The 13,583-nt window shown below is 41.9% G+C and overlaps 1 protein-coding gene across 2 annotated transcripts in view; it reads left to right on the top strand.

Moving 5' to 3' along the window:
* The window catches only part of RPRD1B (regulation of nuclear pre-mRNA domain containing 1B), a 145,295-nt gene extending 136,693 nt beyond the window's left edge, over window positions 1-8,602 (top strand). For both annotated transcript variants that reach the window (XM_075349809.1, XM_075349808.1), the window contains one exon: window positions 6,027-8,602. In XM_075349809.1, coding sequence (XP_075205924.1) covers window positions 6,027-6,176 — 150 coding nt within the window. In that variant the 3' untranslated portion in view covers window positions 6,177-8,602. The remainder of the gene's footprint in view (window positions 1-6,026) is intronic.
* Window positions 8,603-13,583: the final 4,981 nt, after the last annotated feature.

Genomic DNA, 13,583 nt, shown 5'->3' with positions numbered 1-13,583 from the left:
CCTTACCATGTCATCATGCTTTCTTCCCTAAACCAGTCACTATTCCTATTACACCTCTCTCGCCATGCCTTACCATGTCATCATGCTTTCTTCCCTGTCCCAGTCACTATTTCTATTACACCTCTCCCGCTATGCCTTACCATGTCATCATGCTTTCTTCCCTGTCCTAGTCACTATTCCTATTACACCTTTCTCGCCATGCCTTACCATGTCATCATGCTTTCTTCCCTAAACCAGTCACTATTTCTATTACACCTCTCTCGCCATGCCTTACCATGTCATCATGCTTTCTTCCCTGTCCCAGTCACTATTCCTATTACACCTCTCTCGCCATGCCTTACCATGTCATCATGCTTTCTTCCCTGTCCCAGTCACTATTCCAATTACACCTCTCTCGCCATGCCTTACCATGTCATCATGCTTTCTTCCCTGTCCCAGTCACTATTCCTATTACACCTCTCTCGCCATGCCTTACCATGTCATCATGCTTTCTTCCCTGTCCCAGTCACTATTCCAATTACACCTCTCTCGCCATGCCTTACCATGTCATCATGCTTTCTTCCCTGTCCTAGTCACTATTCCTATTACACCTTTCTCGCCATGCCTTACCATGTCATCATGCTTTCTTCCCTGTCCCAGTCACTATGTCTATTACACCTCTCCCGCTATGCCTTACCATGTCATCATGCTTTCTTCCCTGTCCCAGTCACTATTCCAATTACACCTCTCTCGCCATGCCTTACCATGTCATCATGCTTTCTTCCCTGTCCTAGTCACTATTCCTATTACACCTTTCTCGCCATGCCTTACCATGTCATCATGCTTTCTTCCCTGTCCCAGTCACTATTCCTATTACACCTCTCTCGCCATGCCTTACCATGTCATCGTGCTTTCTTCCCTAAACTAGTCACTATTCCTATTACACCTCTCTCGCCATGCCTTACCATGTCATCATGCTTGCTTCCCTGTCCCAGTCACTATTTCTATTACACCTCTCTCGCCATGCCTTACCATGTCATCATGCTTTCTTCCCTGTCCCAGTCACTATTCCAATTACACCTCTCTCGCCATGCCTTACCATGTCATCATGCTTTCTTCCCTGTCGCTGTCACTATTCCTATTACACCTCTCTCTTCTCTATTGTACTGCGATCATTATCTCAGATGTGTTGGTGTACAATGAACTCCACTTCACCTCACCCTCTTTCCATCTGCTGCCCTGCCAGGCTCACATTTTTTGGCAACTGCACAGCCTCCGCAGACGTGAAGTATTCCAACCTGTGTTTCATCCATCAGCATATCACCTGGAATTCACTACTGTCATATCCTCTTGCCGGCATGAAAATCTCTGAACCTAAAAAAATTCTCTCCTTCAAATGAGCCATGGGACTTTTTATTTTACACTCAAATATACAATTTCCGTCAGTCAGGTATTTAATTTTGGAATGTTCTTGAAGGTTATTTAAAGTTCAGATGAGTGGCTTCATAATCCGGTAAAGGTTAGGGGGGTTTAGAGAGGATACATCATCGCTTAATGTTCATACTAGGAAAGCTATGGCTTTCAGATAGAAAACTGAGTGATTTTTCAGGCGTTTCCCTTAGGCGGGCTTCCTATTTCGGAGCACCTGATGTGATTTAGACCTGCATGGATCAGTCTTTAGTGAAGTAAACCGTCAGATTTTTTACAAATCAGTAATAATTTGCTAGAAGCCGATATAAAGTGAAATCTTTAAAGGAAACCTGATGCTTTTTTTTGTTTGTTTAAAATATATCTAGTACCCTTCCTAATATAGGCAGTAGATCTCTGGGGGTCCGGATTCTGAAACTCCCATCTGTTGCTTATAAAACCACCTTGCAGCGCTCTGCTTTGCTGGCGGAAGCACTAAGCTCCGGCATGTGCACACGGCCAGACTGTCGGCCCATACTCGGTGTACAGGATTATACAGATTCTACAGCGCTCCGATGCTGCTCGGTGTGCGCTAACCCAGGAGCTTAGTGCCACTGCCTACTGAGCAGCATGCTGTAAAGCGCTTTATTTGAGCCATCATACCCTGAGAATCTCACTGCTTCGGCGTCAGAAACACATACAGCACCTACCTGAGCGTACGCACCCTGGAATACAAGCTTAACTCTATAGACTGATTCATTATTGCATTTTCGCCTTTTTATTTGTATAGTTTTGGTGTTTTTGCCACCTTTTCATTTGCTCCGATTTCAACTTTTAATTTGTGTCCTTTTTAAAGACTAAAGGCGGCGTTACACGCTACGATTTATCTGACGATATGTCGTCGGGGTCACGGATTACGTGACGCACATCCGGCATCATTAGCGACGTCGTTGCGTGTGACACCTACGAGCAACTCCGAACGATCGCAAATAGGTTGAAAATTGTTGATCATTGACACGTCGTTCAGTTTCAAAATATTGTTCGTCGTTTGGAATGCAGCAGACATATTGGTACGTTTGGCACCCTGCCAATGACGAACAACATCCACACGACCGCCTTGATCAAAGAATATATCGCTGATCGATGAAGCGTCGTTTGTTAGAGGTGTACGTGTGACCGCTACTAAACTACCTATGAGCAATCTCGGCAAATCGTAACTACAATCTGGGTGTGTCACATCGCTAACGAGATCGTCCAGAAATCGTAGCGTGTCTTTATTTTATGTGATGTCTTGTTGTTTGTTGCTATTGTTATTTTTTGTTTGTTCATTGTGGATGAGGTTTGAGGTTTCTAAATGTTTTCGTCAGATTCATCAATTGCGACTTTTTAAAACATTGCAAAATGTCCACATACACGTACCCCAGTCTGCCCCCCAGACTGTTTTTCTGGACGTGTTTTGTGACATTTTAGCAAAATAAATGACTTTTTGCAGTAAAAAATAAAAAACAGGCTAAAGGTAAAATTAAACCGCATTTATTATTTTGTGCAACGTTCATGAACCTCATGCGCAATTTTGAAGAATTTGGCGTACAACATGTCAGACAATACCACCCGACAAAAGAAAGAACAGTGACTTTAACCCCTTAACGACCGCGGGCAGTAAAATTACGTCCTAGCGGTCATAACGTTACTGCCCGCGGTCTGCTGGCAGCAGCATGCTGCGATCGGCGCACATCTCAGCTGATTTTCACAGCTGAGATGTGTTCCTGCTAGTCACGAGCAGAATCGTTATCTGCTCGTGCCGTTTAACCCCTTATATGGCGCTGTCAATATGTGACAGCGCCATTATAAGCGCGATCACGTGACTTCCAGTAGTTGTCATGGTAGCACAGGGTCATGTGATGACTCCTGTACTACACATGAATTGCTTTCACTTTCGCTGTGCCCGCGGCACAGTGAAAAAGAAAGTGAGCGTATCTGCGGTTTACAGCTATGTAGCTGTGATCAGCAGATAGTGCAGAGCGATCGGACTTATGATCGCAATAGCCCCCTAGGGGACTAGTAAAATTTAAAAAAAAAAGTTTTAAAAAATTAAAAAAAAACCTAAAATTTCAAATCACCCCCCATTCGCCCCATTGAAAATTAAAGGGTTAAAAAATATACACATATTTGGTATCGCCGCGTTCAGAAATGCCTGATCTATCAAAATATAAAATCAACTAATCTGATCAGTATACGGCGTAGCGGCAAAAAAATTCCAAATGCCAAAACGACGTTTTTTTGTCGCCACAACTTTTGCGCAAAATGCAATAAGAGGCGATCAAAACGTAGCATCTGCGCAAAAATTGTACCGTTAAAATCGTCAGCTCGAGACGCAAAAAATAAGCCGTCACTGAGCCATAGATCCCAAAAAATGAGAACGCTACGGGTCACGGAATATGGCGTAAAACGTGCGCCACTTTTTTCAGACAAACTTCCGGTTTTTTTTAACCCCTTTTATAAAAGTAAACCTATACATGTTTGGTGTCTACGAACTCGCACTGACCTGAGGCATCACACCCACACATCATTTTTACCATATAGTGAACACAGTGAATAAACTATCTCAAAAACAATAGTGCTATCGCACTTTTTCTGCAATTTTTCTGCATTTGGAATTTTTTTGCCATTTTCCAGTACACTATATGGTAAAACTGATGGTTTCATTTAAAAGTACAGCTCGTTCTGCAAAAAATGAGCCCTCACATGAACATATTGACTGAAAAATAAAAAAGTTACGTTTTTCAGAAAAAGAATGGCGAAAAAAAAAAAAAGGAAAGCAAAAAATCGGCCGGTCGTGAAGGGGTTAAAAAATCTGCAACTAATGAATCAGACGTTTCCTATTAAATGCATAATCTTTTCTGTGGGATTCATAGAATCAGACTTACTGCTCGAGTCCCTACATCACATAAATCAGGTTTCTAAGAAAAAGGCAAGTGGACTTTGCATGGGGTGGGGAAAGATGAAACCCACCCAGATTTGTTAGTAGAACATCTTTATTTGATTGATTCTTTACATTTTCAACTCTGAAAATCCTAGACCGTGTCTGCAATGTATAATACATACGCACTAAGCTCCCCCTTAGCGGTATCTTCGGGTGGCGATCAATTTAAACGTATAACGCTGTACCCATGTAGTGTAAAAATATGATGATCACAAAATGATCAGCTCACCAAGAGTCTTATTGTCCAAACAGCCGCAGTGTTTATCCAGACAAATTTCAGTTGCACGGATATGCGTGGCTTGCTTCCACGGGAAGTAGATAAAGAAAAATGTTTGTCCAGCACCAATATGGATAAAACGCTCAAATTTATTGACATTTTTTTTAAAACATAGTTACATAGGTTGAAAAAAAGACCTAGGTCCATCTAGTTCAACCTTCCTCCACCAGTTCTACCCCTGGTCCCCAAGTCATTTATAACCAACAATGTTGTGTGTACTGAGGAAATCATCCAGACTTTTTTTTGAAAGCTGTTATAGTGTCTGCCATTACTACCTCTTGTGGTAGGGCATTCCACAGTCTGACTGATCTAACTGTAAAGAAACCTTTCCTATTTAGGTGTCGGAATCGCTTTTCTTCCACTCGCAGTGAGTGCCCCCTGGTCTTTGGTATTGTCTTTGGAAGAAATAAGTCATGTGCCAGTCCTTTATATTGGCCACACATGTATTTATACATATAAATGAGATCTCCTCTGAGACGTCTTTTTTCTAAGCTAAACAAATCCAACTTTTTCAACCTGTCATCATATGGGAGGCCTTCCATTCCTTGTAGTAGTCTAGTTGCCCGCCTTTGAACTGACTCTAACTTCTGAATGTCCTTTTTAAAATGTGGAGTCCAAAACTGGATCCCATATTCCAGATGTGGCCTTACAAGTGATTTATAGAGGGGTAACAATACGTTGGGATCACGGGAGCTAATCTCTCTTTTTATGCACCCTAGAATCTTGTTTGCTTTTGCAGCTGCTGCCTGACATTGAGTGCTGCTGCTCAGCTTATTTGTAATGAGAATACCCAAGTCCTTCTCCTGTTCTGTAGTCCCGAGTTTACTTCCATTTAATGTATACGCAGTTATAGGATTACTCCGTCCTAGGTGCATTACGCTACATTTATCAATATTAAATCTCATTTGCCAAGTATCTAGCCATTCCGACATCTTATCTAGATCTTTTTGTAATATTGTACATCATAAAACACAGGACACCTGACGCGTTTCGGACGTCAGTCGTTAGTCTTAGGTACTACAACTAAGGACTGACACCTGAAACGCGTCAGGTGTCCTGTGTTTTTTATGATCTAAAAAAAAATTCAATAAATTTGAGCGTTTTAGCCATATTGGTGCTGGACAAACATTTTTCTTTGGGTATGTTTGTTTTAATTTGTTATAACCTACCCACAATTCAAAAACATTGTCTGGAGCCCAACTTTTCAAAATATTACAGTATATTGTAGGAATGTGCTGAGATATTCTAAGATTTCAGACTGATATTAGAAGTCCACAGACCATGTTTGGATCCGTTTAGGTGGAGGGAAAGTGAATGTGATTTTTATCACTTTTCTTTCCTCCATTGCTTTGATCACTCTCTGGTTTTATGTTTCCGCAGGAATACAAGCAGAAGCTAGCCCGTGTAACGCAGGTACGGAAGGAGCTGAAGTCCCACATACAGAGTCTACCTGACCTCTCGCTGCTTCCCAATGTCACCGGGGGTCTTGCACCTCTTCCTTCCGCCGGTGATCTCTTCTCTACAGATTAGGACCAACTAACTCCTGTTTGGGACACTCCTTTGTCCACTTAAGTCTTCAGTCACCAGCATATAGGAGGAGTGAAGAGCACCAACATTCAGAGCCTGGAACAATGTCCTTTGTGTGTAAGACGCAATGAGTTCACTGCAGGTGCAGTCTTAGCTGTGTATTAGAGGCCGCCTAGTCCCCTCATCTACCGGAGTCCCATGTAGTATCTGCTGCTGATGGACAAAGCCAAGAAGACAGTCCTGGGGTTCATCATCTCACCCTTGAAATATATGTATATTTTTTTTTTAATAGAGACATGTTTACGGAGTGTGTGCTCAGATTTTGCTTCTTTATCAGCTTTCTCTGGCAGCTTTATCTTTCATGTTCCAGTGGAAAGATTGGGGAATGAAATTGTGTTCGGAGGCAGCATGGGTAGTTATTCTGTAATTTGCTGCTAAACAGGAGCAATACACAATATAGTGTGTGTCATTTCAGAAATAATCGTGTCCTAATAATTGTGTGGAAAGAGTTTATTGCTAACGTTACCTTGGAACGATGGGGGATGACTATAATCTGTCCTTAAAGGAGCGTTGTAGTGAAATTATTTTATTTCTCCCTTTTGGTTGCGATAATGTGTGTATGTGTAATGATTGCAGTAACACACTCGCCCTTTGCAGTCATCTGCCGTTTTCAGCGGTGCACCGGTCTGCTGCAGCGTTGCACATTTGTAACCTCCCTAATCACATAGTCTTCTGTATGAAGTGGCACTTACTTGTTCAGTGCAAATCTAAGAGACTCGGGCAGGCTTGTTCTTAAAACCTTCCATTGAGAAAATGTAAAAAGTGACCTCCTCTCCAGACAGCAGACAGTGTTTGGCAAGTCACAAACGTGGTCGCATGTCGCCAGAGTGGACCGGAGCGCTGCTGAAGATGGACACTAGTAATGCACTCCTTACAGTCACAGATCATTGCTACCAAATGGAGAGCGAAACCTTTCCACTGAAGATGCTCCTTTAGAGAGGACCAATCATGGGGTATGACTGTAGAAAAAAATAGCCATAAAATTTCACAAAATAGAAATATATAAAATAAAAATATAAAAAAAACCTAAATGAAATTCACCAACTATGATAAAACTTTTTCTGTCACTATGAAATGGGCATGGGGAGTCTGGTGCCGCTAAGTTTTCTTTTTCATTTGAAATGATAGCACAATGGTCGGGAAGTTTTCATGGCACCACCGTTACTGTGGCGGTACAGTGAGAAGGCGACCATTTCACTGCCTGACACATCTCCTCTATTTGTCAAAACTCTTTTATCCTTTTAGTGTTCTGAATATGTGAATGTCCTGACTAGCTGCAGAAGTTTGGTTCTCACATCCAATAGAGCAGTCCCCATCCTGTCCGGTAGCGTATAGCCATGAAATCTGCATATTACTACTGATTAGCGGGCACTACCATGCTCGGGTGCTCAGTACTCCTAACAAGCAGTTGGATGCTCGGATGGGTGCAACTTGAGTACGGAGTATAATGGAAATCAATTTGGAAATCTTCCAAAAAAACCGCTAGAGTTTCTCATTGACTTCCATTCGAATCGCGCCCTTCCAAACATCTAACTGCTTGTTATGAGTCCTGATCACCCGAGCATGGTAGTGCTCCCTCATCACTATATAGTACTAATAAAACTGGGATCTGTACAGTCTTCATACAGAAGCTATCATGTTCACTCTCAGCCTTAGGGTAGGTGCCCACGATTAGGACTCACTGCGTCCTATATGCAGCGGGTCCTGACCTGGAGGGTCTCGAGTCTCCTCCGCAGGAGACCGCAGCTGCTTGTACCCACGATCAGGGTTCAGTGCGCTGCAGTCTTTCGCTTGTGCTCTCACTGTGGAGGACGCATGCGAATCCACAGCAAACAATTGACATGCTGCTGTCTGGAAAGCCGCACCCCAGGTCAGTGTTTGCTGCGGAAAAAAAGCCTAGTGGGCACGGGATTTCTAGAAATCCCCTCCACTATACTTGTACTGTACACCGCAGCGTTTTGGAAGCAGTGAAAATACGCAACATCGAAAACACTGATCATGGATACGCACCCTTACACTGTATGACACCAAACATGATCGAAAATGCTCTAGAGGAAGTTCAGACCCATCTCCTGCAGTAAATCGGGTTATTTCCATGTATGATATGCACTTAATTTTTTTGTATTTTAAGATTTTTTTTTTTTTTTTTTGGCTATTGATTTTTCTAATAAAATACAGTCATGATAGATCCTCTTTAAAGGGGTTAGCGTCTATAAACAGCCTAATATATCTGCCTGAGTTCTTGACTGTTCCTTTGGTGATGGGGCAAAATTTAACATTTCAACGTACCTGATTCTTCTTTTGGTCGCAGCGGTGCATTTCCATATTTCTTATTGAATAAACAATAAAAAGTTTTATTTTTAGCAATAGTTTTGTAATGTACCAAAATAATGTTACTCCCCCACCCCCGCCACACACCACTACCTTCATTGTTTGAGTCGTAGCTTTATACATTTCATAGCTGTTCCGAATATCGCCGCTTCGTTCCATTCAATTGAAGGGGACTCAACTCAGTGAGCTGTAATACCAGGCGCGACCACTACCAAATATATGGTGCTGCATATTGAAATCAATGATGGTGCACAGCACTGAAAGGAAGCAGCACGCCAAAGTAAAGCATGCTGGGAGTCTTGCCCCCGCCAAGTTATTCTTAATGAACTTCTTCAACTAGGCCCTCATGACCAAAATCCCATAATAACCTTTTGAGTAGGTACATATCTTTTGTGAACCCTAGTAAACAGCTCATAAAGTGTCCTGCATGGCTAGCTAGTACAGAATGACCCCTTAGAACACCTTGCCAAGGAAAAGTTCTCTGAACCACCTTGTTCCCTTCATGTACGGTCTTAAGGCTATGGTCTGGCCAAACCCCTGTGAAGATAATCAGGTTGTGGAAAAAGCACATAAAATTCTGAAATTTTAAAGAAACGTCTTACAATATCAAAGGAACTATCTGTTTGTTTTGAGTGTTGATTCTCCTGCCTTTTACAATGTGTGGTTTATCAGGTTTTGAAGACTATATGGATTTTGTACTTCCAAAGAATCTGTCATCGGAAAATTAACCTATTGTTTTTAATCAGGTTTTTACATTTAAATATATTTTTTTACAAGAAATTCAGCAATGTTTTTTCTTCCTCAAATCACAATCTTTAGTAAAGACGTAAATAAATAGATATCTTGCAATTTTAACACTGGCCACTGGGGCTTTTTTTTTTTTTTTTTTTTTTTTTTAAGACTTGAATTTCCTGTTGTTTCAGGAAACACATGCACATTAGCAGCATTTTTTTTAATAAAGAATGTGATATCAAGAAAAACAATACAAACCTGATTTTAAATAATAGGTTGTGTTCTGACTACACATTCCCTTTATACAGTATAACAATTTTACCCAGATAATTTCTGATGTTGTGTCATAGTAATGATGACCTGGGAGGTGTCTAATGTTGGGGTGCGAAATAAATGACAAAGCTTTCCATACTATATAACACACCATGCACTGAAATATGGCTAAAGGCCTCTACCTTTTATAGATGGAGCTTGATTTTACTGGTGCTATATGTCGTCCACTGAAAACAAGTCACGGCAAAACTTCCACTTTATCACCCATGGTACAAGATGGGAACACAAGGTTGGTGCTCGAAGCATCACAGGGTGATTTATTATTTTTTTTAACCTTGTTTTTACTAAATGGGAGACCTTTACAAATGAAATTCTACTGGTTTATTATATTGAGCAGCAATAACACACATTAGGTGGGTATTGCCTGCTTTAAGTGAATGTCGACCTTTTGATCTAAATTTTTTATTCCGATTTGTTTTTCTGGACACTGAGTTCCAAGGGCCAGGCTTCGATTTAAAAGCTGACATGCTGGTTAACAGTAACCACCACTAGATGGAGCTATCTGCATACTGTTACATGGTGAGCTCCCTCTAGTGGCGGTTACAGATAGTGAGCATGTTCTTACTTATACAAAGGTGATTTGCTGCTCATATATTAGCAAAATAATCCAAACAGCATTTTGGACTTAAAACAACACTTTGATATGTGATTAATGATAGGGACATCGCCCAGGAATAATTTTGTCCAGTGGAAATACAGTACATTAGTGTAAATCATAATAAAAATGATGCTATATTTTTTTGGTTTGTTAAATTGTTTTATTTGCTGAGGGTTACCATACAGTTGTACCATAAGTGTTCCTTATTTTATTGCCAGATGTGATGACTAGTGTTGAGCGAGTACTTAAACATAATAGCTTAGCGAGTACTGTCCACTCTTCGCAATTTCGTTACGAGTGGGCGGAATGTAAGTCAGTGGGAAATACTCGCTAAGTAGCGAGTAACCCGAAAGCTGTACTATTTGCTACTAGCACGAAAAGTGCAACTTTCGGGTTACTCGCGATTTAGCAAGTATTTCCCATTAGAATAATAATAATCTTTATATCTATAGCGCCAACATATTCCGCACCGCTTTACAATTCAGGAGGTTCATATACAAACAAGTTTTAGAAAATACAATAATTAGGGTATGGGGGGAAAGAAAACAACCCTGCTTGTGAGAGCTTACAATCTACAATGCGATGGGGGAGGTGGGGGGACACAAGGTACAAGTGCTTATTTACAATGACAATCCAGCCATCTCAAGGAAATGGGGGATAGATAATGGCTGCCTGGACCAGTTGGCCAGAATCTTGAGATGCATTTGGGTGCCATGGAGTTTGACGTGAGGTTATGTTCTGAGAAGGCGTGGAAGGACTATGTGAATTTAGTTCGGCTAGCGAGTGTGATAGGCCACCCTAAAAAGATGCGATTTTAGGGAGCATCTGAAGCTGAGTAAGTTGTTATTCGTCCTAGCTTCTTGGGGTAGAGCGTTCCAGAGGGTTGGTGCACCTCGGGAGAAGTCTTGGATCCGGGAGTGGGAGGTTCGGATTAGTGTGGATGTTAGTCGAAAGTCATTTGCAGAGTGTAGAGAACGGGTGGGGTGATAGACAGAGAGGAGGGTGGAGATGTAGGGGGGTGCTGCACTGTGGAGAGCTTTGTGGGTGAGAACAAGCAATTTGAATTGGATCCTATGATATATGGGCAGCCAGTGCAATGACTGGCACAGAGTAGAGGCATCCAAGTAGCGGTTAGCCAGATAGACCCTGGCTGCTGCATTAAGGATGGACTGTAGAGGAGAGAGTCTAGTTAGGGGGAGACCAATTAATAGAGAGTTACAGTAGTCAAGGCGAGAGTGGATCAGGGCCACGGTGAGACTTTTTGTCATTTCCATTGTGAGAAAGGGTCAGATTCTAGAGATGTTCTTGAGGTGCAAGCGACAGGAGTGGGCAAGAGATTGTATGTGGGGGGTGAAGGAGAGATCAGTGTCAAGAATAACACCCAGACAGCGGGCCTGCGGCCTAGGAGTTATCATGGTGCTACACCCAGAGAGGGAGATGTTGGGTTTAGGGAGGTTAGAAGATGGATGGAATAGAAGTAGTTCAGCTTTGGAAAGGTTAAGTTTCAGATAGAGAGCAGACATGATGTTGTAAACTGCAGTCAGATAGTCACTTGTGTTCTAAAATCAGCAGGAGTGAGCTCAGGGGATGAGGTGATAGCTGTGTGTCATCAGCATAAAGATGGTACTGAAAGCCAAATCTACTGATGGTCTGTCCAATTAGGCCATTGACTTACATTGCGCCCGCTACTCGTAACGAATATGCGAGTAGCGGACAGTACTCACTAACAGCTTAGTATAGTTAACTACTCGCTCAACACCAGTGATAACCAATATATAAGCTCTTTCGTCACTTATTGATCAGCACATGTATTAATAGAAGTTCCATTGATTGCTGATGGGACAGCCGTCTCACGGCAAAGATATATCCTATCAGCCAGGTGTCTACATTCACTACATTCATCCATAGATGACCACATATGAAAAACACATCAGTCTTACTTTTATTTAAAATTGGAGGATGTCAATGCTATCAGTTCAGAACACCCAACGGAATTATTATTATTTATTATTATTATAGCGCCATTTATTCCATGGCGTGTTACAGTGAAAGAGGGTATACATACAACAATCAGTAACAGTACAAAACAGACTGGTATAGGAGGAGAGAGGACCCTGCCCGCGAGGGCTCACAGTCTACAGGGAATGGGTCAGGGTACAATAGGTGAGGACAGAGCTGGGTGCACAGTGGTCTACTGGACTGAGGGTTATTGTAGGTTGTAAGCTTGTTGGAAGAGGTGGGTCTTGAGGTTCCTCTTAAAGCTACATTATACACCCTTTACCAAGTGTCGCCAGAAGTCACCATTGAAAAATTGCGGTTAAAAAAAAAAAACCCATTCCTTCAGCTTGAATCAAGGCCAAGTGAGTCAACCCTTCACGAACACATACGAACTGAGGTGCAGAAAAGTGTGAGAGAGTACTCTGGACTTGAGGAGTCAAAATTGAATCAACAGCAGACTGTTCTCTGGAAATTGGTACAATAATGTCTGCAGGCAAACGTGACGCATAGTGGAGGTTCATTGCAAGTTTGAGGCTGTAATTCAGCAAATGGAGTTGGGATTTTGGTCAGGATTAATATCCTCAGTACTGAGAAATACAGGCAGATAATTATCCATTGTGATTGCCTCCAAGTTTCTTTTGTAGCAAGAGAATGACCCCAAAGGGAACAAACCACCAGGATTTTCATATAGAACTTAGTGCCAGTATAGCACTGGCTTTATCAGGCTGATTATATACATACAGTGCTATACTGGCACTATCAGGCTGATTCTATACATACAGTGCTATACTGGCACTATCAGGCTGATTCTATACATACAGTGCTATACTGGCACTATCAGGCTGATTCTATACATACAGTGCTATACTGGCACTATCAGGCTGATTCTATACATACAGTGCTATACTGGCACTATCAGGCTGATTCTATACATACAGTGCTATACTGGCACTATCAGGCTGATTCTATACATACAGTGCTATACTGGCACTATCAGGCTGATTCTATACATACAGTGCTATACTGGCACTATCAGGCTGATTCTAGACATACCTGTAGTGGTCAGCTCAGATGTTTAGGTTCTGAAATCCAAGAAAGTAATGTTTACAAAATCATCAGCTACTTGAGTGACCGAGGCTGAGGAGCAGATAATAGCAGAGGGGGAGAAGGGGGGTTCATAGTTATCCCCTCCCTGTTAGAAATAGCATAAGTATTATACAATCAATATAATGTTGACTTACAGGACCTGTGCTAGGTCATACCCCATACCCATGTGACCAGAAGGGGTGGGGCCTCAGCCAACAGACAAATGTTGCTTCCTCATATCAGTTTTGTTGGCTGAGGTCCCGCCCCTTCTG

The sequence above is a fragment of the Anomaloglossus baeobatrachus genome, chromosome 5, assembly GCF_048569485.1.
Source record: "Anomaloglossus baeobatrachus isolate aAnoBae1 chromosome 5, aAnoBae1.hap1, whole genome shotgun sequence".
NCBI classification, from domain to species: Eukaryota; Metazoa; Chordata; class Amphibia; order Anura; family Aromobatidae; genus Anomaloglossus; species Anomaloglossus baeobatrachus.
The sequence above is the reverse complement of the archived record's forward strand: the minus strand, read 5'-3'. Positions and strand labels throughout refer to the sequence as shown.